The 25668-nt window shown below is 42.1% G+C and overlaps 3 protein-coding genes across 3 annotated transcripts in view; all 3 read left to right on the top strand.

Annotated features, from left to right (window-relative positions):
• Positions 1-26: 26 nt before the first annotated feature.
• On the top strand, positions 27-1475 carry LOC310957414 (C2 calcium-dependent domain-containing protein 4C-like; the record flags this gene model as incomplete). Its single annotated transcript, XM_083927969.1, has 2 exons — positions 27-770; positions 924-1475. 2 exons carry the CDS (start codon positions 27-29, stop codon positions 1473-1475), a joined length of 1296 nt encoding a protein of 431 aa, XP_083784095.1.
• A 3250-nt stretch (positions 1476-4725) lies between these two features.
• fem1a (fem-1 homolog a) lies at positions 4726-8658 on the top strand. Its single transcript, XM_083928926.1, has one exon. The coding sequence runs from the start codon at positions 4878-4880 to the stop codon at positions 6729-6731; it is 1854 nt and encodes a 617-aa protein (XP_083785052.1). The 5' UTR covers positions 4726-4877; the 3' UTR covers positions 6732-8658.
• Positions 6835-25668, top strand: part of LOC310958112 (receptor-type tyrosine-protein phosphatase S-like) — a 68473-nt gene continuing 49639 nt past the window's right edge. Inside the window, exons 1-2 of the mRNA XM_083928925.1 lie at positions 6835-6944; positions 24491-24704. Of these exons, the coding sequence (XP_083785051.1) occupies positions 24560-24704 (145 nt within the window). The 5' untranslated portion in view covers positions 6835-6944; positions 24491-24559. The remainder of the gene's footprint in view (positions 6945-24490; positions 24705-25668) is intronic.

Below are 25668 nucleotides of genomic sequence, written 5' to 3'. Positions count from 1 at the left end.
CTGTCAGCTGAGGCATTTGAGTGGGCATGTGGCTATTGGAGAAGCTCCGTAGCTCTGTGGAGAGCAGTGGCACACAATCCCAGCCCCCGCAGACCATAGAGGCCATTCCTATCTCTGTTTATGCTAATGTCCTCACTCCAGAAAAGATCCCTGATTTCTTCATCCCACCCAAACTTATTTGCTGCCCAGCAGAGGAATCTCTTACCCCAGAACTTCAGCACTGCTCCACGTTACGGCCCTCTGTGTCTGACCATGCCATCTGCAGCCAGAGCCCCAGAGCTCGCAGCAGCAAGAACCCCTGCAGCCCTCGCCTCTTTTCCCGCCTGGGAGGAGACGCACGCAATCTCCAGAAGTCAGCCAACCGTCACATCATCCAAATAGAGAGCGCTGATGAGCCAGGTGGTGGATCTGTGGACAGGGTCAGTGTTAACACTAATGCTGACCCCCAGTCACAGACTGCAATGTCTCTGCCGTATGTTCCCAAGGCTCAGACCTCATATGGCTTCTCCACCCTGGTCGAGTCTCCTCATACCCGCCGCAAGGAGAGCCTCTTCCACAGCGACCCCAGCAGCCCTCTCACCTCCCCGAACTCCCAGAGACGCTCCCAAGGGGGGACTCTTCTGGCCCCAGCTGACCCCAACCCCTACCGCTATTTCAGTGGCGGAGAGAGCGACACCTGCTCATCAGCAGAGTCATCCCCCTTTACCTCACCTCTCCTGTCCCGCTCTGCCTCTCTCCTACGCTCCATTACCCAGGAGACACAAGCCAAGGTGAGGTCTGTTTTCAAAAGTGTGCATACAGCATGGAGTCGCTTCTCTAAGGCTATCAATTAATGTGTTAAGTGTGTTTGTGTTTTTCTTGTCTGATTCACCATGAGGCTTCTTTCTGTATGTTTACCAGTTGCTTTTTCTCTCTCCCTCAAGATGTCTCGTGCCAAGCGCTCACTGGCGCGTCACAGTTCTCTCTCCACTGATGACTGCAGCTCAGCAGACAACAGCCCCAACATGCAGCGCCGCCGCATGCGCTGCCCTCCCTCTCCTGCCTTCCGTGGATGTAAAAGCAGTGGCCTTAGGGGTGCAACGCCGGACCTCCTGCAGCGTGAGCATACAGTCAACCTCCACAAGGGGGGTACACTGAGGCTGAGCACTCACTACGAGCCAGAGGCAGCTCGATTGAGGGTGCGCGTGCTCACAGCCGAGGCCCTTTATGACAGGCAGACGGATCTTAAAAGCATCAACTGCTGCGTAGCACTGTACCTGAACCCTGGCAAACAGCAGAAACAGAGGAGCACCATCATCAAGAATAGCAGGAATCCAGTATTCAACGAAGACTTTTTTTTTGATGCGCTGCCACAGGCACAGGTAAAGAGTCTGGCCATGAAGATAAAGGTAGTGAACAAAGGAACCAGTCTGAGGAGAGATGTGCTTCTCGGAGAAAGGGAGGTGCTGCTCAGTGAGCTGCTTGCAGGCCTCTAGGGAGCAGGGAGAAAATGTGTGAAAACAAACAGCTCCACATCTTTCTTCTCCAGCTATGGTTTTATCCCACTGCACGGATCTGATAAGTAGTGGGTAAATACTAGGAAATTGTATCTCCGACACTGTGTTACATACACCAACGTCATCACTAGCTTTTTTTCAGAGGTCTTTTGAGGTTTAGCAAGTTGGAAACCACCATTACATACAGTACATGCTTATCAGTTTATTAGCAATGTGAACAGTGGAGCTGTTGTTGCAGTTTGTGTATATCTCTTGAAGCATTGAGTTACAAAAAGTGTTGCCCTCTCACATGAGCATTTTGATGTGGCTCAATATCATATCAGCTGTGATGCAATGATGATGATCTTGTTAAAGTTGGAGATATCGTTCTTGTATTGATATTACATGTTGCTTTTTGCATGTTCCTGGAGAAACTAATAATGCCTCTGTGTACTTGAAATAAGTTATATTTGGGAATTAGATTTGATTGCTCATGGATGTTGTGTTAATATGACAGTTGATATGTGACATGCTTTTGAACTTGTGAATAAAAACAGTAAACATTTACTGATTTTTTAATTTTTTATTTTCTCTTTTTTTTTACATTCTCTCAGTGATTTTGTCCTTTTAATTCCGCAGGATCAACAGTAAGCCTGTGATTATAAACTCCCAAGCTTTCCATTTTTGCAAACAAGTATGAGGCTGGGTCCTCTGAGACAATGGGTGCCATTTGTGAGGCTTTTAATCCTGCATCTCTGCACGCAATATTGTCTCTGTGCATTCAAATTCCCTGTTTAATAATAAGAAAAAAAACATATTTCCCATCCAAGCTGTTTTCCAAGGAGGTTCAATAGTTATTATGGATGGCAGGAGGTAGAATCGTGGCTCCTGAAACAAATGTTGGTATGTATTCTCCTGATCTATAATTCATCTACAGTGAGACTTTATCATGATTTATATGTTTGGGTTGATACATAAATGCATTTGCGCTGAGGGAGGAGAAATAGAAAATCATACACTATTGTCCATACTAATACATCTGTCAGACATTATTGGTTCCACAGAGCAATAAAGAACAACAGGTCGTATGCCTCCTCTGCTGGTGAAACATCAGAATCACACCTCACAAAACCCTTAAAATATTCAAATTTAAAGCATCAAAATCATTTTTTGGTATCTTTTAATTGACTGGTGACTTGCCCTGGGTGTCTCCTGCCTTCTGGCCATATAAACTGGGCAAGGCACTCTGCTCACCCTGAAAAGAGGAGAAAATACATTACAGACTCGGAGAACATTCTTGGGCTTGTTTCCCTACTGATCTGCAGCCAGCTCCAAGTACCACATGCTACACATTCCTCTGTGATCTTGAAGAATATTCATTTTCCACAGACTTGAAAGCAAATAGATAAAATGAAAAATAAGTAATTATGTTTGCCCCTGTAGGCTTGGTGAGGGAAATAATTGAAAAGTGGTTGTCTAATAAGCTCTGAATTAAGCAAAACATCAGGCATTGAGCTGTCGGGATATTTTAGAAATCATAATGTTAACAGTCAGGGCAGCTCTGTTTGTGATATTGTCAGAGGTGATGGAGTGACTCCGTCATTTGCCAGTCATCCATGCAATGTGATGATTCCATTTGTTTTTGACAAAAGAAAATACTGTATATGCAGTGAATATCACACATGCCAGCAAGGCTCTGACACTTTTGATGTATCCTGAATTCCTTTGCATGTGCCACTGACACATTATTTTACCTTTTAGTTAAATGAAGAATAAATACTTATATAAAAGAGAACATAATAAAAATTTACATTTGTTCAAGGATGATTTGGGTTTCCATCCTCTAGTTAGAGGGGAATATCAGTATTAGGACCCTATTTCCCCATGCATATCTGTATAAGTGACTAATGGCAATAAGCTATTTTGAAATGTGTCCAATATTGAGTGTGTAATCAAATGGGCAATCAATGTACATCCAGGTAATAACAATAGGTTAATATTGGACCAATTTTTAAAAAAGGTTGTGGCCATGAGTCACTTACACAGAAATACATGGAGAAACAGGGCCCAGGTTGAAAAATACTGAAATTCCACTTTAAAGAAAATAAACTGAAAGTTATTGTCATCTAGGTCTCCGTGATGCTGATGGCGAGTAGAGGTGTCATGCAATTGCAGCAGTATTCAAATCTCCAGAAGTGACATTATTGGATGAATTTCTTAAATATTGTAATCCTACATTGCTGCTCAATTCTCATCAACAGCTGTGATATACTACATGTGAAAGTAGATGGTTTTTCATACTGTGGAGAGATGCAGAAGGAAAAGTCAATATCCACATTCCATTGAATGCAAGGCCCAGAGCAGTGTTCATGCACATGCATGTCAATATTCCAGTCAATATTCTGCAGGACTGCAGAAGCATGTCACCTGACTGTGTATGTTATTTCCGGCTTCCCTTTAGCCTGTAATTATAACTTAGACTGACACTGATGATCTGAAATGGTAGTTTGATAGGGATTGGTGAAAGATGCATTAGGAAAATGTTGTGGTTATTTGTGAATAAAGGGTGAGCACATATATACATTTCTTTCTTTTTCTTTATGGGGGAATATCATAGAAAGAAACAGATCAATAGTGCCTCATTTCTTTCTGCAACTCCTAATGTCAGTGTCAGAGTTCACAGCTATGGCCTAATTAATGTGTTTTCTATCATTTGACATAGCAAAACATAATGTTTCAAATGTGATAATACGACAAAAATATTCAATCAATAAAAATATTTTAATATTTATGTCTTATTTTTTTTTTTATGTATTTAGGGTTTTAAGGATACCACTTGCAGGGATGCCTATAGGAAGTCCCCTCTCTACGACCAAACATTTTATTTCTATTTATTAAATTAAATTGAATTACATTTTATTTTATTTTATTTTCAAACACGGTGTTTACGTATCCATGGTGATAGGAATCAATTTACCACTGAGGGTGTGTTTGGTTTGTTTACCGGGCATCAGCTGGCCCTCTCTGTCTAACTGAAGTGGTGCTTCTTGTGGGTCCGAACAACCATAACAAACGAACCCATCAGCTGGTAGGTCATTCTAGCCACATGCATCAAGGGAAATGTAGTTTTACATAAAGGTAAAAATCCCTCCTGCCCTTGGAAGAAGGAATTCCATCAAAACTACGTCACCCACAATGCCTCGCAACATCGTAAACATAGACCTGTCAAACAACACAAACGCCATCTTGACAGCACCCTCAAAATGGCAGGAAGATGTGAGCTAGAAACCAAGTCCAAACTAAGATTTCCGCTCTGTGCCATTTAAAACCACACTCGCCAGTTTTTCCATAAACGAGTGGTTATGGGGTTGGTGTCCTGCGCGACAGCACAGAGCCTGTAAAATGGACATACCGACGGCGGTTTTCAACGCGGCCAGAGATGGTAAGCTGAAACTTATCCAGAAGTTGCTGAGCAACAAAACTCATGAGGAGCTGGAGGCTTTGGCCGAGGAGAAAACACAGGGAGGCACCCCTCTGTTGATAGCCTCTCGGTACGGACATTTAGAGGTTGTAGACTACCTCCTTGAACATTGTAAAGCAAATGTTGAACTCGGGGGGGCGGTTAACTTTGATGGCGAGACCATCGAGGGGGCGCCGCCGCTGTGGGCAGCTTCGGCAGCCGGTCACCTCCCTGTTGTTAAGACGCTACTGAAACACGGTGCCTCGGTGAACAACGCAACACTAACAAACTCAACGCCGCTCCGAGCTGCCTGCTTTGACGGTCACCTGGAGATCGTCCGCTACCTGGTGGAGCACAGGGCCGACATGGAGGTGGCCAACCGCCACGGCCACACCTGCCTCATGATCTCCTGTTACAAGGGCCACAAGGAGATCGCCAAGTTCCTCCTGGATCGCGGTGCTGATGTCAACCGCAAGAGTGTAAAAGGTAACACCGCCCTCCACGACTGTGCAGAGTCAGGTAGCCTGGATATCATGAAGATGCTGCTAAAGTGCAATGCTCGCATGGAGAGAGATGGATACGGAATGACCCCACTCCTCGCTGCAAGTGTAACGGGTCACACTAACATTGTAGAGTATCTCGCCCACCAGCCCCGCACCTCCAGAGAGGAACGCATCGATGCACTTGAACTCCTTGGGGCTACTTTTGTGGACAAAAAGCGGGATCTATTGGGGGCGATGAGGTACTGGAGAAGGGCCATGGAGCTGAGGCAACCAGGGGATAAAACTGGATCCCTGGCTAAGCCTCCACCTGGCCCTCCTATCCCTGCCTATGGCTGTGCACAGGAGGTGAGCTCTGCAGAGGAACTGGAAGCTTTGATCACAGACCCTGATGAAATGAGGATGCAGGCCTTGTTGGTTAGAGAGCGCATTCTGGGGCCATCTCACCCTGACACCTCTTACTACATCCGCTACAGGGGAGCTGTCTATGCTGACTCGGGCAACTTTGAACGCTGCATCAGCCTGTGGAAATATGCTTTAGACATGCAACAGAGCAACCTGGACCCTCTCAGTCCCATGACAGCCTCCAGTTTCCTGTCCTTTGCAGAGCTTTTCTCTTTTGTCCTTCAAGACCGGGCCAAAGGCACCCTGTCAACACGTGTCACCTTTCATGATCTGATGACTGTGCTGGGGAAAAGTGTGAAGGAGGTAGAGAGAGCTGTGGCGCAGAAGGACAACCCCCCTGAGGCTCCTCAGTTCACTAAAGCTCTCTCCATCATCCTGCACCTCATCTTTCTACTGGAGAAGCTGGAGTGCAGCCCAGAGCAGGAGCATCAGAAGAAGCACACAGTCTACCGTCTGCTAAAGCTGAACCCTCGTGGTCGGAGCGGCTTCACTCCTCTTCACATGGCTGTGGACAAGGAGACCACGTCTGTTGGCCGCTACCCTGTCGGCCGCTTTCCCTCACAGGCGGTGGCAGCGCTGCTCCTAGAATGTGGTGCAGATGTGGATTCACGTGACAGTGAAAACAATACGCCTGTGCACATCGCTGCTAACAACGGTTGTCCAGAGATTATGGCACTACTTATGAAGGCTGGGGCTCACTTTGACGCCACAAATGCACAGAGGAAGACAGCCTACGAGCTGCTGGATGAGCAGAGCAGCGGGCACCCAGCCCTCTTCCCACTGAACTATGTCACCCTTCAGTGCCTGGCGGCGCGTGCAATTGAAAAGCACAGACTGCCCTACAGGGGACTCATCTCTGAGGAGATGGAGGCTTTTATTGAACTGCACTGACATCCACTACTGTCCCCTGTTGAGGCAGCCCTGCACTATTCTTCCTGTTCTTCCTCATACCTTACTATGACTTGCCACAACCTTTCTTCCCCACACTATTCTCCTCATCTTTGTCTCCTATTGGTCTCCGCTCCGCTCCTGGACTTACCAACCTTGTGTCAGACATAGCAATAAACATCCAGCCTCTGGGCTTAAATATCTGGCTGAGATCTGGTCAGTTATTGCTTGATTCTAATGTTCAACTTGATATAGGCTTTAATGCATTTTCCCTCTTTGTGTGTGCGTGTGTGTGTGTACGCGTGTGCGCGTGTGTGTGTGTGTGCGTGTGTGTGTGTGTGTGTGTGTGTGGTGTCTGGATTGTATGAAAGATGGGTTTTAGTATTACTGATAGGAAGCATCTGATCAAACTAGCCAGATAATATGCATGAAAATGAAGAGTGGATATGGTAACTCACAGAGTTGTTTTCCAAATTAATTCAGAAAGAAAGCGTTTGTACAAACTCAACAACCCGATCTTGCTTGTTGGTCATTTTTAGCTGGTGCTACACATATATACATGTATACCATCTGCTATGTTTCTTTGATATAAGAAGGTGTTTGAATCTACTGTGCCAAATGTCAACCTTGGAGCCATGTTCTGTTAGACTGTAAACTGGTGGCAAAATGAAAAGCAACTTATCCTCCTAATTAAAATCTAATAACTTAAAGTGGAGCTGTACATGAAGGAGATCAGGAACTCCAGTCGAGGCTGAGTGTTATCCCTTTGAGTAAAAAGAGCTGATACAGTTGTATGAATTACTCCCCAGTCTCCCAATAGACATTTATAACCTATGCAATTTGTGATATTCCAATCAGAGGCAATGTTTTTTAAGCAAAAATTCACTATATAAACAGATTTAACACAGGATTACATGCTTATCTTCACATGATTATGACTCACAACTGGGGCTGCTTCATTGACAATTAATTGGTATCTGCTGAATTTATAAACTACGAATGTTTTCTTCAAATGTTTGCCTAAGTCCGAATGAACAATTTCAAAATTGAGCCTAAAGCGTGCCTACATCCCTGCGCTTCAGGGTAACGTTAACATCAGGAAAGATATTCAATTAACTCAGGCAAAGGAGCAGCGTCAGAACTAGGACAGAGCTGAAGCCTTCTTGTTTGTATCTATGGGGAAAAGCCACAAGTGAACCATCCAATATCATGTGTCAACTCTGTTTTGCAGTGAATCGTCCCTTTATACTCAGATGCAGTCCACAGAAATGGAGCCGGCCATTCCTGCATCTTAGTCTTATTTTGAATAGTGTGTCTTTTGTTAATCTTGTGTTATCCTGAATGTTTTGTTTGTCTGTCTGTGCTAAGCACCACCAATTTTCAATGCCCACTTGAGAGGCTCTAAATCCTAAATGGATAACTTACATTCAGACTATGAACTGTTGCTGCCTTTCTCTTCCTCAACTGATTCATTTAACTGACGATAACTCAAGAACAAAAGATCGTTGGAGATACTTGAATAAAATTCAGTATCACAACATAACCTGCGTGTGTGTGGTTGCGTCTGTGGGCTCAGTTTTGCTGCGCATTTTCTACATTTCTATACCGAAGATTTGTATCACATTATTTTTTGGTTTGGTTTGTTTTGTTTCATGACTGGGCCTTATTATAGGTTTGTAGTGGCTTATTCTACTGGCAGGAGTACATCGACTATCAGTTGAAACATGCCATTCAGTGGTGTGGTTTTGTAAATGTGAAACTATTAGTGTTACAAATTGTTTGTGTCACAAATGGTGGTGTGCAATGGCATTTTGTAGTGTTAAAGATAGTTGTGTTTTATTTATTGTTGTGTTAAACGTTATAACCATTAGTTAGAAGTGTACTTAAGGTAGTTAATAGGGCTCCCCGGTCATAGCACTTGCAGCTTTCCCCGGCTGTAGCTCTTGCTGGTGAACATTTCTGTATATATTTCGCTGCTTATTTAAGAGTAATGGCAATTGTTTCCACTATGCAAATGTATATCATACGTGAAATTAAACTGGTATATCATCTGGTTACCGCACAGTACTAGCATTAAGTATCTGGAAATTGAAAAATGAATCTCTCCTTCCGTGCTTGGGGTTATCACTAGTTCTTTAGCTTGAGTGCTTAAAATGGCAGCATTTGCATTAAGAGCATCATTTTACATATATAAATGGACTGAAATGGTTGCAGTGGCTGAACATAAAATACCCTACTACCCCATCAGTGCAGCCAAGTCCATAAAATGTGTTATTTAGAAAGTGGAAGACGCATAAAAAGTCTTACATTAACAGAATATTAAAAAATAATCATTGTCCACTTAATTCAGCTCCACTTATAGACTGAATATGGGTTTTCCACTGCTCTGCTCATAAACTTGAGGGCGCTGGAATAAAGCATAACAGAAACTCGATCTTTCTGAGTCCTGCAGAAGTATAAATAGAGTGCAATTAACGTCACTGCTGCAGGGCAGCGGTAGCGACAGGGCACTTACCCTGCTAATTTTAGGGATCTTTTGCCCTAGCCTAAACTCTGGAAATGGGAATACTGTAATGCTATACAGTCTGGCAGGTCACTGTGTGACTGGCAGAGACAGCACATAGACAACAGAGACGGCATTATTCTGACCGGAAACAGAAACAGTACAAGCTAATTTATTTTATAGATGAATTGCTAGGGAGTTATCTTAACCTAAAATATGAATGATGTGCTATTGTTACTGCACATGTGACAGGTGTCTTGTTAGCATAGTGAGTAGAGAAATAGCAGCTGGTAAAGAGGGGCTCAAGTCCCTGTGACAACCTGTCTACCTGCTAAACTAGATCATACATGAAAAAGCTAAAGCCCGTCTGACGTCTGGCCTTTCACTAAAGGCTGCCAAGTGATTGGGGACATAAATTAAAATGTTGATATTGGACACAGGACCTATGATGCCAAGAGGTCGAAGGAACTATTGTTAATGATGGGATATACAAAAAGAAAATGTGTCCTATCCAGCATAGCCAAAACATATTCTTTGTCTTAATTTAAGAGCTTATTTTTATTGTTGTAATGTTAAAAACATTTTGGGAACATTTACTCTGCCAACAACAGAGACCAGCCAGAGAAACACTGTCACATATGGCCCTGCATTCATGAACCTTTTGTGTAAATGCATCCAATCGTCCAACGCATCCAACGTCACATGAAAGTAACTTCCCACTAGATGTCACTAGCAACAAAGGAAATCAATCTGAGGGGCAGCCTTTGTTCCTCTATAGAGCTTGTGATACATTCAAAAACTGTATCTCCCAGTTATCAGAAATGATGGCAGTTGGTCAATTTTTCTTTTCCTTAATTGTCTCTCTCTCACACGCAAAACTGTTTTTGTGTCAGAGAGCGAGGAAGAGAATGACTTGGTCAGAGTGACTTTCACAAATCTATTAGGCAGGGCTTATTATGTATTTCTAATGTATCTGGATAAACAAATTCAGGTAGGGAGAGTTGCTGACTCTGAGTTTGCAGATAAGATAATAAGATGTTCGAATAAAGCCTCCTTTGTGCAGTCCTGAGGTCTCATGCCATTCTCCAACACCATACTCCCCACTCACCATACACCTCAGAGTTTGGCCTCATGGCAGTTGTTTCTGTCATGTTGTGTGACCTAAATAAGAGCAAATCTGAAAAATAAAAGCCTGTGTTTGCCCAAGGAACATGTTTTAGAACTTAAACCAAATGGCTCTGTTATCATTTTCACATTTATTTTTTTTTTTTTCAGTTTAATTTGTATTGATATTTTCGAGCAAAATGAGTGGGTTGACAATAATTGTACCAGACTGGGGTCTTTCAGTGTCATTTCCACAGTATTTTACATCATAAGATAAAGGTCAGTTACTCCATAAAATGCCCGCAGCCATTTTCATGTGATGTTTTCTGCTGACAAAAAGTTTCAGTTTCTTTAGGATCTTGCCAAGGTATAAAGTGACACAAGAACAAATATTGTAATTGTTCCGTAGGAATCGTTTGGCAATTTGATATAATTAAAAGTCAAACCCAGAAAAAAAATCCCTAAATTTTCAAAATAATTTTGCTCCACATTCCTTTAAAAAAAGAAACTAAATTAAGGCAAAATATTATTTATTACTTGACCTTATTGATATCAATGAGGATTCATATTAAACCAGTCTTATTGATATAAATATGGTGCATAAAATACAAGAAACACTTTTGAGTATAATGCAGTAGAAGATACAGTATTCACTAAGTGAATAAAAGAAAGTTATTAATCAACACATATTCTTGTGGTGTTATAATGTCCCACAGTGAGTTCTTATTTAAAGTGTTCAGTTGTAATTTAGGGAGTTCTGTTCTGTAGGAGTTGATATGGGGCTCTGACTCTGACTTCCTGCCAGCAGCTATAATTAGACACTATATTATGGGAATCTACGGGGTTTCAAGGTGCTTATCTTCATTTGAGCCCATGGGGACACAGTGGGGGGGAAATCAGTCAACAAAACACAGGACCAACCTGCCTCAGCATCCCCTTATTCTGCACCAGTCAGCGATCCGGCAGAGCTGGAGGAGGTGGAGGGGTGCGTGGGGTGGAAATGGGGGTAATAGGGGTGATGGGGGATACGGTTGCTATTGGAGATCTTGCCTGCATCACGTCATGTGTAGGGGGGAGGGGGAGAGCTCCGGTGTGTGTTAGAGAGAGAGAGAGAGAGAGAGAGAGAGAGAGAGAGAGAGAGAGAGAGAGAGAGAGAGAGAGAGAGAGAGGGAGGGAGAGAAGGAGGAGGGCATTAAGGAAGAAGGCAGGGAGTATCAATGACATCAACCAGCAGTATCTGAGGCCGCTCGACCGGCAATGCTCACCCGACAAAAGGGCTGAGGAGCAGCCCGTGACCCGCTGCCTTCCAGAGAGCACGGTCGACAGCGAGGACGGTGGAGGAAACGCCGGCGATGCGTGCATGCATCCCCCACAAAGACAGACCTTTCTCTGAGTGGAGCTCCGCTGCCACTGGATTTCATGTCTCCTATCCTTGCTGTTTCCGAGGAAGCTTCCAGCTGCAAATCCACCCACATGAATTTACCAGACAGTAAAGAAGACGGAGCACTTCCTATCAAGGTAACCAACGTCCTTCATCATTTAAACAGTTTATTTATGTTGTTTCTTTGCAGCCACGCACCCCACCTAGACGTGTTATTTTCATTTGTCAAATAGACCTTTGGAAACTAATATGGTATTGTAAGGTGGCATTTTACTGTTAAGCCTCCCTCAGGGGCCGGGAGTCTTATTTGCGTTTTTTTGTTCCTCCTTCATCCCAGCATCACTTGAGACTTTGGTTAGAAATCCGACCGTGGTGTTGTGCAGAGCAGGCTGGTTGGCAACAGCGCTGTGAGTGCGCGTCCCTCTTCACCCCCTCCTTATTGTTGGCTGGGCAGCATGAGGGACCAGGGCAGACTGGCAGAGCCTTTGTTCCTCATCCACTCATTTAAAGTGGCTTTTTTTCTGATGGCTCTTTAAAGCACTCTCCGCGTAAAATGAGTCCGATTTTGTAAGTCTTAAAACTAAAAATAAATATAGAGAAAATAACATTGCAGAACAAAAGCCTCATGACAAAAATAAATGCAGCATCCTCGAGATTTGTCAGTGACATTTTAAAAAGTCCTGTTATAATTGTAGTCTAGTATATTTCAAAGATGCCAGAGCCAGGTAGAAATCCATACTTAACATTTTTGATGGGGCTATCACAGGGCTGATATTAATAATCCATATCTGCTATTATTCTAATATTAGAATAATTTTCATTGAGGAAGGCACCAGGTGGCAAGGCAGACTTATTTAACCGGACTATTTTCTAGACAATTGAGTGGCTGCTGTGTCTGCTTCTCCCAAGCATTACTTAAAACAAGCCCATCTGCACATATAGGCAGTGTTTTGTATCCTCATATGTCTATAATTATACACAGTAGGATTTGCTGTTAAAGCAGCCACTCAGGCATAGTGTAATTTAATGATGCATTGATTCATCCTGACACATTTTCTGAGGGCTTTTGCTTGTTTGAGATTTAATCATGTGCACTTCAGATGCCTGTTTAGGTTTTCTGTATTTCCGCTGCGTGGCCTGTGTAAACTGGAAAAACACACTGTCGTGGTGAATCCGAGGGAGGTCTTCCTCCCCACGCGCACAGATGGGATATTTTCCCTGGGGGCACCGTGCGTTTGCTGGTTATTGTTCCAGACCATTTCCACATCCCTAATTATTTTAATCAGTCATTTTACACATGGATTCCTCTCTTTAGTGGTTTAAAATTCCCCCTGTCTTTTCACCTCCTCTCCCTGCAGAGAACTGCACTCCACCTTCATAAGAGGGCCAGGGATCTAGATCAATTATTTTGTCAGGGAAAAGTCATTATGTGGAAGCAGAATAACTGGCATATTTCCTCTGTCTGTCTCTGGGAAACAGATCAAATACGCGCCTCCATGAGCCAAGAGATACTCAGCCCCACAGGTATTCATTCATAGGCACTGTTTGGAGCAGTAGCTTATGAAATCAGTAATGGCATGTACTCCCTTTAAATAGCATTTCACAGGGTTCAACCATAGGCCTCGATGGTTTCCTGCTCCTTGTAAGTAAGATCCATCCAGACCTGAATATGCCGGATGACACGCGCTCCCAGTGGAGCAGCTTTGGTTTCACGTCAAAGGCCTCATTGAAGTTTTATTCCCAGATTCTCGCAACAGCATTACCCACAAATGTTCTGCTCTCCTCCCTTGTGTTACATGTTGTGCCCATCCATGGGTTTTGTACACTTCATTAGCTTTGTTGCACCAGTCAACTGGAAGGAGGGAGGCTTTGATGCTGGAAGCGTAGCCACCTGTATTTCAAGCACACAGAATCTTTGTCATTGTCTAGGCATTGATATAACAGAAATGTACCTTTTCAAAGCCTTCCAAACTGTGAGCTTGTCTGATTTCTCTACTTGTTCATTCAGACGCTCCTGAAAGTGCATACAGCATGCAGAATGAACCCATTAGGACTCGGCAATGCGGTTGAAATGTGATAACAATAGTAAGAATACTTGTTAATATATATATGTTTTTTGATAAGTTCACAGGTTTGATCCAAATCCCATTTAAAACTATTTAAACTTATGTCAAGTCAATTTCATTCATGTAGCCCGTATATCACAAAAGGGGTTTTACTTTCTGCACACTGTATTATCGTTTACCCATAAAATCTAGATTTGGATATGGAAAACACTTTCCTAAAAACAAAAAAAACCCCACAAAAAACATTTCAATAAGAGCATCCAGAATTTGAAATAAAATGATAAATGTCTATTTATTAATTTAACCTTTGTTTAAACCAGGCAGTCTCTGGAGATACATTATGGCAGTGAATCAGCATTATTGTTTATGTTTGTTTTTGTGGAATCATATTATTTTATATTTTATTGTTTTACAAAATCCTGGTGGCCAGATTAATAATTTCCATCATATTGTATCCATAAATGTTGGAAGGAGGTTTTAAAGTTCAATGCATCTAACATCACTCTGATTCATTTATGTGTGAATGTAAATTATCTTTAATAATGTGGATTGACATACATATTGTAGACAATATAATTTTGTAAAAATATAACACTTAAGTTGGATGTCCTTCGCTGTGGGTGAAACTAGTCATTTCTATTTCTATCCAAGTAAATACTAGAACTAATAGAAACTCCATGTTGTGCAAATCCCAATCTCAGTCTGCTGATGTCACTCTCAAAAGCAAGCCAAGCCCTAAATCATCCTTTTTTTAAAAACCAGGTAATTTAAAATTATGTGTGTGTGTGTGTGTGTGTGTGTGTGTGTGTGTGTGTGTGTGTGTGTGTGTGTGTGTGTGTGTGTGTGTGTGTTCATCGTGTGTCAAAGAGATAGGTTCTGACTTGACTGATGCCCTTCTCCAGATGAATCAGAGATTCTGATGTGTCAGCAGGGATGAATAATGCACACACCCCCACTACCTCTCTCCTCTTCTTCACTTCTCCACCTCTTGTCTTCAGTCGTTTGCCTCTCTTTTCATCACAACTGCCACATCTAAAGCCATCTTCACCTTCCTTCTCACCCCTCCCCCTCCTCCTCTTCTCCCTTATGCAAAAGAGGGCATCATTTCCCTGCTACTGCTGCCTCGCTGTCCTCCAGTCAATCCTACTCTCTACCTCAACAGCTAACTCCGTCTCCTTCTTAGGTTTTTGCACACTGCGTGAAAAGAAACATTTTTCTTTTCTCTCTGCTAGCTTTTGCATTGAAAATGGTTAATTTGTTTATGTACACAACTCATTATCCAATCATGAGGAGTGGGAAGTGCAGCCATTGACTCGATTTGACAGTTACATCCCTGACTGACAGAAGTCATTAGGAGGGCTGACTGACAAGATGGCTGACAAAGCAGGAGACAAACTGCCTAATCAGAACCTAGAGAAAGAGTAGGCACCATCTACTTTGAAGTGTAGCGTACCAATAATGTTCAAACACCAGAATATTCTATGCACTTTGCCTCTAGAGCTTGACAAGTTCTCAGGACTATTTTCAACCCTTGGTTTGAAAAGCTCCTCCTCAGTGCATGCATATGAGTGCTGGATGGATGCAAAATATTTTTAAGATCTTGCAAAAGCCATATAATAATGTAGAAAGTAACATTGTAACTCTGTGGTAAATACATTTTCTTAGTATCTTATTTCAGTCCTGGGCCATTATGTCACTTATGTCAAAAGTAAGCAGGTGGTTTGGTTAGCTTAGGTTTCATGGACCTGTTTGTCAATCTGAATAACGTTTTAGCCATGCTATGGCAGTTTCTAGGGATGGTAATGTTGCTTAGTCGGTTGACATATCGGATAGATTGCCATCAAATATTTTACAGCCCTGGCGTTGGTATTGTTTTCACCTTGTGAGTCTGTGTGTCGTCAAAGCTGAATTTGGTCATGAAGACACCTGCTGTAGCAGGAACTACAACAGAGGCTGTTTTGAGTATTTTTCCAGGTGTTATCTGTCTCCAGGCAGATTTAAATCACCGTGATTGCGTTGTAACCATGCACTACACAGTCACGAAAAGTTACAGGTGTGTAGTTTGCCCAGTTCAAATGGGTTCGGTCCGAGCAAGTGTGCTGAAAGTAGAGAAGTAGAAAGTTGGGAACTTTTCATTTAGCACCAACTTCAGCTAATAAGCAAATGTTTGCATGTTAATGCCCCTAACTATCATCGTATGTGCTTTACATCAGCATGTTAACATTGTAATTGTGATGTCATGCTTTGACTTTAGATCAAAGCACTGCTGTGCCGATGTACAGCCTCACAGAGTCGCTAGCATGGCTGGAGAAAGTCTTTATCTGAGTCATTCTGCACTACTCTACAGTTAACATTTTTATATTTCCTTACAAATAGATCTGATGCTTGTGCCGCCCAAGTGAGCCCTGTCGAAGTAATTTCTAGAGATGCAGGGAAAGAAAAGGTTTTGGCACGCTTCCGTATGCCAGTTAGTGTAAGAACATCTTTAGTGCATCAGTGAAACAGCTCTGCTCAAGTAAAAGACCTTTGGAAGAGGGACAGCGTCCAGGAAATTTACAGCTGTCTGATGTGGGGACTGGTTGACATGTCTCTTGAATGCAGCCCCACATTTGTTTGTGGCATTGCACGATTACTCTGTCTCCGCTGCACTGAAGAATGCCAGGTTGGATGAGGTATTTGTTTTACGGAGAGGAAAGTAATGACTAGTCATTGGCGGAAGGCATCTGTGCGCAAGTCTCTTACCGTTGACAAGCATTTCATGTCTTCACTTACCGAGACACACTCTCTGTCTGATTTCAGCAATGAGACGGAGGACAAATGCAGTTTTTCTACCCCATTACTCCAGTTTTCAATTCTATTCACAACTTTATCGTCCCTCAAGGAGAAATTCATTTGGCGTCACAAATCTCATCTCCATCAGGAAACCATGCAATGGCTGGTTAGTGACAGAAATGCTAAGGCAGGTCGTGGTCGCCTGCGAAGCACTTAAATAGGATTTGTTCACCAGCACACACAGCCTCAAACATCAGTACTAATTCTATTTCACAGTAAATTCTTTAGGGAAATGGTCATGTAGGTTTCAGTAATCAGCTTTTAACGGCTACAGTATTATGCTAAGAATTCATCTTCACTAAACATCATATACCAAAACAGTAAGCAGTGTGAAACGTATGGTAATGTTCTATAGGTGTTGTTGCAGAACAGTAGTGTTGCAGTTGTGAGATAATGAGCTCTCAGTGGACGACATATCACATGACCAATCCAGACAGGTGATACCATGGCAGCAGAAATACACAGGAGAATTGGATCATGGACAAAAACAATAGTGTGTCTCCAGAACATTGAACAACACCCCCTAAAGGAGCTGGAGATATTTTACATACATTGCTTCACGATGGCAGCACATGATCAGGCAGCACAGATCAGTTAAAGCTGGGCAGTGTTGTGCCTGGTCAGTGTGTGTTCATACTTTAAATGTCTGTTGTGTGCTTGCAAAGGAAGATTTTCATTCTGTGAATCAATAAAAGGATGAATTCATTTCTAGTCCATTTACGGAGCTTACATTAAGGCATCCCCATTGGATGATTCCATGTGAATGATCGATCAATGCAAGGTTATTAAAACAGAGCACTGTGTTTCTCAAGGCTACTGTTATCACTCTCAAGACGGGTTTATCGGCAAGCCCCGAAAACTGCTGTACACCACCCATCTTTGGCTCCTGACTGATGTGTAGGTTTTGCTAAACAGCTGAAACATAGAGGGAAAAATGGCTGGCATGTCTCATTAATGGAGATATGATGATGGCCTGGATAATGACAATGACGTCCAGGAAGATGAAGGTGGTCTCTGTTGTCACGGAGCCTTAGTCCAGCTCCAGGAGCTCACTAATTGGTGTCGTGGCTGGCAAGATACAGCACCTCTGTGTGTGTGGTGTGCATGTGCATGTGCATGCTCCATGGATTTCTAAAAATTTATTTAATTGAGAAATGACAGCTACAAGATAGATAGATAGATAGATAGATAGATATAAAGATAGCTAGATATGACGACACATACGCAGGAAACAAGGTAAACAATAATACCAGCAGTGACTGGTCATTAACAAAACTTGTTAATGACCAGTGATAATTCATACATTAATTTATTGACTGTGTTTTGGATTCATGGAAAGGAGCAAATATGTGGCATGCATTTGAATTGAGGACCGGCCATGTAATCGTATAATTTACACAACACTTCTTCTCTCCTATGTCAGAGATGTTTAACAATTAGGGAAGTACATGCAAGTGCATAACTATGTGGACATCAGTATGTATATACAGTTCTCTCTCCTGCTGGGATAAGAGTCTGTGCCAGCCTTAGATATGCTAATTCGACAGTGAGTTGACAAGGACTCAGCCATCAGCCTGCGTAATGAGCCGCTGCACAGAAGATCGGCTGCCTCTGAAGAGTAAGCAACAGGGAGAGAGAGGTTGCCGAAAGAAATTAAGGAATGCGATCGTGAGCTCTCTGTCGTCGTTTCAGTTGAGTGAATGTTGTGTAGGTGTCTGTGTTTGGACATGCTGCTGTTGTCAGGTGGAAACCTTTTGCCCATCAGGTGAAACTATCTGCAAAATGTCTTCTTCTTTTTTTTTTTTGCATAAAAAAGCCATGTTTTACCTGGATGAAATTGCAGTTTGGGTATTACCCTAATGGGTTTATAAAGCCCAATGCTCTCAAACTTGAGACATATTACATTATATAGATTGAATCCAAATTCACACAGATACTTACATACCATACCTTTCTTACTTATATTAAAAATATATGTAAATATTACACACAATATTCTGCTGCTGAGAATAAGGTCCATTTTTGAAACTTGAAAGTAGTTATAGCTGATATATAATATGCTATTCCTATCCCTTTTTTTTCAAATAGTTTTTACATTTAGTCCAAATTACTTCATTTTGTTAAGGTGAGTCTGGGGCAGAAAACAGGTGGCCCTGCATAAATGAAGAGAATTACGAGATTAATTAGATAAATTAAAATAATAGAGAATAATGTTGAGTAAAGTACTGTAATCTAAACAAACATTGTTATACATTAAATAATAACAGCAGTAATTTGACTATATTCATCATATATGATAAAGTATTTCATTTATAGGAAAGGGTTCGATTTACTGAAGCTTCATCCCGGGCAGCTCTAGCTGTGACTTCCACTTAGCCTACAAACACTTTTACTGTTCCCTCTCTTCTGATCCCCTCTGATAATCTGCCCTATATGTACTTTTATACCATTTGGTAATAGATTTCCTGCTTTGCGGTAGCCAGTCCATCTGTTGCTGGGCTCATCTGAGGCCAATGCATCCATTACCGGATTCCTCTTTACTCTAGCTGTGGTGGTTTGTTTGACCTTGGAGCCCCTTTAAGATGCGTGGGTGTACGTTTGCCGCACTATTGTCGGGGCTGCAGCAGCTTTGACATGCAGAGATGGAGGTCAAAGGGAAACTTGGTTTTGTTATTATTGCACATTAGGATTGGGGAGGGAGAAGGTTCCAGTCACGCTTCTCTCTCCACCCCTCCCGTTGTTCCTCCATCATGAATCCATGTGTTGTCTTGGCAATGGAATGGAGTTGTGATAAACAAAAACTGGAGCACATCCAGAAAGTTTTATTGGGGAACATTGATCTAACAACTGAAATGGTCAGAAGTAATGGCCATGCTGTAATTCTATTGATGTGCTGATGTTGTGCAGTGTGGACCAGACAGTGAAGATGTTGCTGTAAATATGGCTAAAATGAAGAAAATCAAAGAGTAGTAGAGTATATTGTGCACTCATACAGGAGGTTTGTCATCCCACTAATGCTTAATCTATATGTCTTTTATTAGCTGCAGGTGATCAGTTAATTAATATGTTGCCTCAAGCTAAACTCATGCTCCCTGCCAGAGGAAGACATAGAGAGGACGTGGGTGGATACAATTTTTCAATTCTGTTCTGTCCCAAGAAATATATTTTTAGGATTCAAATATCATTATTTTATGATAATAAGAAAAACATGCTGTTTTTCTGAAGATCACATAATAAAGTATAAAAGGAAACTTCCCACTGGAGACACAGAGGACATATGAGAGAAATTTGAAAGCACTCATACAGAGAAGCACACTCCACGATACCTGAATGCCTACGTACATTCTCATCAAAAAGGGAAATGGAAAATGTGCAAACATATGCCTTTTATATAATGGAAACCGAAAACCTTCAATCGCAACAAATTGTCAACACAAATAGATCTAACGTCTGGACTCACTTACCTCATACTGTACTTTACTTACTTTAACCCAGACACTGAAAGGAATAATAATAATAACTCCATAGAAATAATATTTTCTTAAATTTGCCAGGTAAATCTCGTTTTGCAAGAGAGATCTAACCGAGATGGCAGCATCAAAATACAAAATCAACCAACAGATAAAATAGTACTAAAAACAAATAGCAATGCTAACATAAGGCTCAGTGGAAAACAAACACACACAGAATGAAGTGATTTAAGATTTTAATAGAAAATACACCTAATGTCAATGTTCTTATCTATTTTTATTATTAAATAAGATATTATTTTTGGGTTAGTTAATGATTTAATGTGTAATTAGTGAGTTCATTCATAATTTAGTTTAGTAATTATTCATTTAATAAGGAGACATGCAAATATTAATTTACCACAGTTCAGGGTGATGTCTTTAAATAGCCAGTTACACCCCCAAATTATGGTATAATACATATAAAGAGACATGGAATGTGAAAAAAACGGTCAATTAGTCGGATTAAAAAGTTACTGATAATAAAGGAAAAAACTTGAATGAACAAATTAATTGCCATAATTATCGATGAATGAGTGCTTGTGTCAGCATGGCATAATACTAATACTGAATGACATAAATATGCTTTCCTTCCACTGGTTTGGTGTGAAATTGCTGTTTCCATGAGTCATATTTGCTCTCAGCAGTGTGATTTGAAACTCCAGCGGCAACCTTGTTTATAGCTTCAGACCAGTGATGAAAACTGTTGCCTCCGCTTGGGAATGTTTATTGCCATTTCTCAATGCTTCCCATGATAACACTGTTTTGATGTTTGTAGTATGGAACAAGCATAATTCCTAATTTCAGCAACCTACAGCATTAAGCCTGATAGAGATTTAGTTGAAGCACCCAAGTCTCCAAATTAATTTATATTCAGGGCAAAGAATCACAGTATTTGAGTGACAGGTGTGTTTTCTTGTAAGAGAGGAGCCTCAGATTTTTTCACTACTAAAAATGTAACCAGGACGATGCAGCTCATGCCTGCTGTAAGCCGTGCTTCATCCTGTGCCTCTGATCCTCAACGTGTGTGTGTGTTTCTGCGTGTCTATGTGTCTGTATATTTGTGTGTCTGTGGGCTGTGTGTTTAAGAGAGTGAGAAGGGAAGTGTGAGAGAGTGAGTGCCAATCTCCCCCATGATGCTCTGCCATCTGCCGTGTGTGTGCGTGCGTGTGTGTGTGTGTGTGTGTGTGCGCGCCTACAGGGTCCAGGGTCAGAGGAAACGTGAGGTAATATCAGTCCAAGCCCCTCCTTGTCTACGTGGTTTCGACTCCAAACTTTTTTCTCTAAGATGGCACCCAAAGATATGCATAATTCAAGACAAGGTTATTTTTACACTGAATAGAATATAAATGTATGCTAGAACTTCAGTATCATTGGTAAAAATGTGAGAGAGGACAAATGACAGTGGGTTTTATTCCATTTTTCAACCCTAAAAAGCTTTGTGGTGCAATGCACAGCCATACTTTATTTCCCTCTCCTCGTGTTCCCTTAAAATATAAATAAAAAAAGAATGTTTTCTTTTTTTTCTTTCCAACTGGGTCCCCCAAGCATCTCAACACACATTTGCTCACAGCACCGGATCAGAATGAAAGCTTAAAGAAATAAAAAAACAACACAAGCTTCCTATCAGGTGTACTATCTTACTGCCAGCATGGTGCCGCAGGAAACAGATCTGGTCTTTCTATCGTGGCTCGTCGTCATGGAGACAGGCCTTGTGAGACCATCTCAACCCGCTTGTGATGAAAGGCATCATGGGTAAAGGGGGGGTGGGGGTAGGTGGGGGAGGTGAGAAAAACAAAACATGTCATCTTCCAAGGGACCCAGTGGAGCAAGGGCAGGTTGGATGCCACCTAAACAGTGTTATTTCATCAGCCTGATGGAGCACAATAACCGGTGTACATTTCACCACCTGAGCTACGGTGTCATTATCAGCCTCCCTGCAATAAATAGCACATGTATCCCCATCAATCTATCTGTCTGGCTGACCATCTGTGTTGTCACGCTGAAAAGGTAATAAGACCAACCCCTGCTGCCTTCTCCCTGGATGCTGAGCCAGATGATCAGGGAGAGTAGGTTGCCATATCTGTGTGGGAGGCTGTAGAGGCTGTAGGTACACCTGAATGATGAGAATATTCATGCTCACACCTTTTAATTCTGTATCTGTGACAAGCAAAGTGCATGGCGGTTCTCTATCTACATGTCCAGAGAGAAGAAGCGTGGTTTGAAAGCGATAAATACCATTAGCGCAAGACGTGCCCAGACTGGCTTGGTCTGCTGCTGTGTCTGTCTATCTGTTTTGGCTCGCGCCCTCAACATTCACAGCTGTAGGATGCTCTAAGCCTTTTTGTTTGAACTGTGTCAATGGACCAACAACAGCTGGAGCAGCCGGTGCGGGGCAGCTGGAGGAGAGGAAGAGGATTTGGATACAAGCAGGGGTTAGAGTGTGTATAGAAAGAGAAGGATATGAATGATTGCGTGGTGCGGAGGAGATGGCATCCAGAAAGAAGAGGTTAACAAGGGAGGCGAGGAAGAGAGGAAGGGGATGAAAGGAGATGGGAGAAGAGGAGATTTCAGGAATACAGCGACTAATACAGGAGTGAGACGAGAGTAAGATTAAGGATTAGGTCGAGGGTAAGGGACTACAGTGGAGCAGAGAGAGCTTTGTCAGCAGGTGAAAGACAACGGGGAGGGGTGGATAAACTGAGAATGATAGATAGGGTTAGACTGAGGTCATAGACAGATATAAAGGCCCCAGCAAATCCACCACACAGGACAGAGGAAGCAGACACTGCAACATAGGAGGAGTACCTAATGTTTCAGTGGCCGTGTGGCTCCACGCAGAGCAGTCTTCCTAGTTAGATTAACGGTGGCAAATTGAGTTTCCTTAAGAGGAGAATTTACTTAACATTGCTGCCAATGGTGCTTGAATGAACCCTGATCTGATTTTTCTTATCACATTGTTCAATTGAAAAGGGGACGCTGAAAGCTTTTCTATTCAACATCTATTACATGGGGCTCGATAAGAAGAGGGCAAAGCGGCGCGAAAACGAGCCTGTATCAGATAGACGGAAATGTTTTCAGATGAGCTATTTTTAGTGTTGGAGCTGGCAGACAGTAATGTATTTGAGCAGGTCATTAACTCAATAAGTGGTTGGAGGAGTCTTTGAATATGTAACTCACCAGAAATGCCTCTTCCATTTAGCAAAGGCGGGTAAGGGTCGGTCCCACCTCTGCTACTCCATTTCTGCCCGTGTATAGGGGATGTCAGGGTGAAAGCCCTCTTATGAGGCGAATGAGAACATTCACAGGCCCCCTCTTATGAGTGTTTGCGCATATTTATGTGCCGATCACAATGTGACCTGTCACCTGTGAGTACATATTATGTCTCCCTTAGAGCATATATGTTATCCTGTACTGGTACTTGAAGGGAGACGTGTATTTGTGTGACAGGTTAACAGAGGCCCCTTTCTCCACCTGCGTTCTGACACATCAACCAGAGGGTGGGGGTCGGGAGAGCTCGATAGGACTGTGGAGTTATTGACTTCTAGACAGGGAGCTTCTGCACAGCTTGTCTAAATCTCTGTAAGCAGACAGAGCTGAATATGTTCAGACTTCCAGATATGTGCGACCTTATGTGCATGTGTTTGCGTGAGGAGAGAGAGCAAAATACTGAGGGAGATTCCCCCAAGGCTAGGATTAACAAGAGGGGCAACATCTATTAAAGCTGCATTTGGTGTTATTGAATTTTGCTCCTTTCCTACTGACCCCTCAATCCTCTTTGTTTAAGTGTTTTCCATTACGATGGCACAGTCTGCATGTATTATTGCATTAACACTTTTTTATGCCACCAGAACAGTAAAATACTGAGCGCTAAAGGAAGGAATTAGGCGAGAGCCAAAGTTAAATGAAATTATTAGGACGTCTGAAGAAAAAAAACAAGCCCTTGAAAAATGTATCATTGCGACTCATTTCACGGCTCACTAGAAAAGGAGACTTATTAATAAAGAAGCAGTGCGCCGAAAACTATTTCCATCTGCTTCTTGTCTTAGTTGTTGAGCATTGGCTCTATTGTTCTGGTATTAGTTCAGTCAGAGCTGGCCTGCTTGAGCTGTTAATCCCAAGTCAAAAGTGCTCTGGCTAAATCAAAAGACCTAATCCTGCATTAGCATGAATTTGTCTTTAATTTTCTTCGTAAGGATATTCTACTTTTGTATGAATTATTGTATGTTTTCCCTCTCCAGTCGTGGGGCACTGACATTTCAGCCGCTGCTCTAAAAGCAGAACCATGATTCAGAGGTGGAGGAAATATGCCTTTCATTCGTTTCAGCTGACCTTCATGGTTTTTTTTTGTGTATGTGTGTCTGCAGAGTGCCTACCCTTGTTGAGTGAAGCACTACACGTATCTCCGTCATCTCCAGCCAATCCAAGGTGGTGCCATGCCTCGGTCGAGGACAGATGGAGTTCTAGCCCAGTCCAGGAGGCCTATCCTGGGGCTCTGCCTTAGCCCCTCTCCCCTGTGTCTGCTGCTGCCTTTGATTATCCTGTTAACCAACCCTTTGAGCATCGTGTGTGGAGCATTAGGTATGTCTATCTATCTATCTATCTATCTATCTATCTATCTATCTATCTATCTATCTATCTATCTATCTATCTATCTATCTATCTATCTATCTATCTATCTATCTATCTATCTATCTATCTATCTATCTATCTATCTATCTATCTATCTATCTATCTATCTATCTATCTATCTATCTATCTATCTATCTATCTATCTATCTCTCTCTCTCTCTCTCTCTCTCTCTCTCTCTCTCTCTCTATCTATCTATCTATCTATCTATCTATCTATCTATCTATCTATCCATCCATCTCTGTTTTATGGATCTAGCTAACTATCCATCTGGCAGCTAGCTATTAGGTATCATTATAGGCCTTATTTATCTGGCTAGCTAGCTATCTAAGTTCCTATCTTAATTCCTATTTTCAACAAAATTCTGGACAATGATAATACATTTTCTAATATATGTGTACCAAATATGAGTAATATCAGTATCTTTATATATCTATTTATACATCTAGATACCCAGTTAGCTTGTTATCTACAGTAGCTACCTAGCTGTATAGGTGTGTCATCCTATAAAACGTCACCATCATTTCTCAATAAAATTATAGATTTCCATGGAGCGCGCACATTCTCACACACACACACACACACACACACACACACACACACACACACACACACACACACACACACACACACACACACACACACACACACACACACACACACACACACACCACAACACACCGCAGCCAATTAGTGAGCTTCTCCTGGAGCTGGACTAAGGCTCCGTGACAACAGAGTCCACACAGAGTCCACCTTCATCTTCCAGGACGTCCTTGTCATCATCCCAGCCTATCATCATATTTCAATTAATGAGACATGACATTTTTTTGTCCAGGAGACAAAGTCAGGTGGTGTGAAGCAGATTATAGTTATCTAGTTATCTAGCTACCTAGCTGATAAACAATATGTTTTAAT

Source organism: Echiichthys vipera (genome assembly GCF_963691815.1).
Source record: "Echiichthys vipera genome assembly, chromosome: 15".
Taxonomy (NCBI): Eukaryota; Metazoa; Chordata; class Actinopteri; order Perciformes; family Trachinidae; genus Echiichthys; species Echiichthys vipera.
Note: the sequence above shows the minus strand (reverse complement) of the source record. Positions and strands in the feature narration are given on the sequence as shown.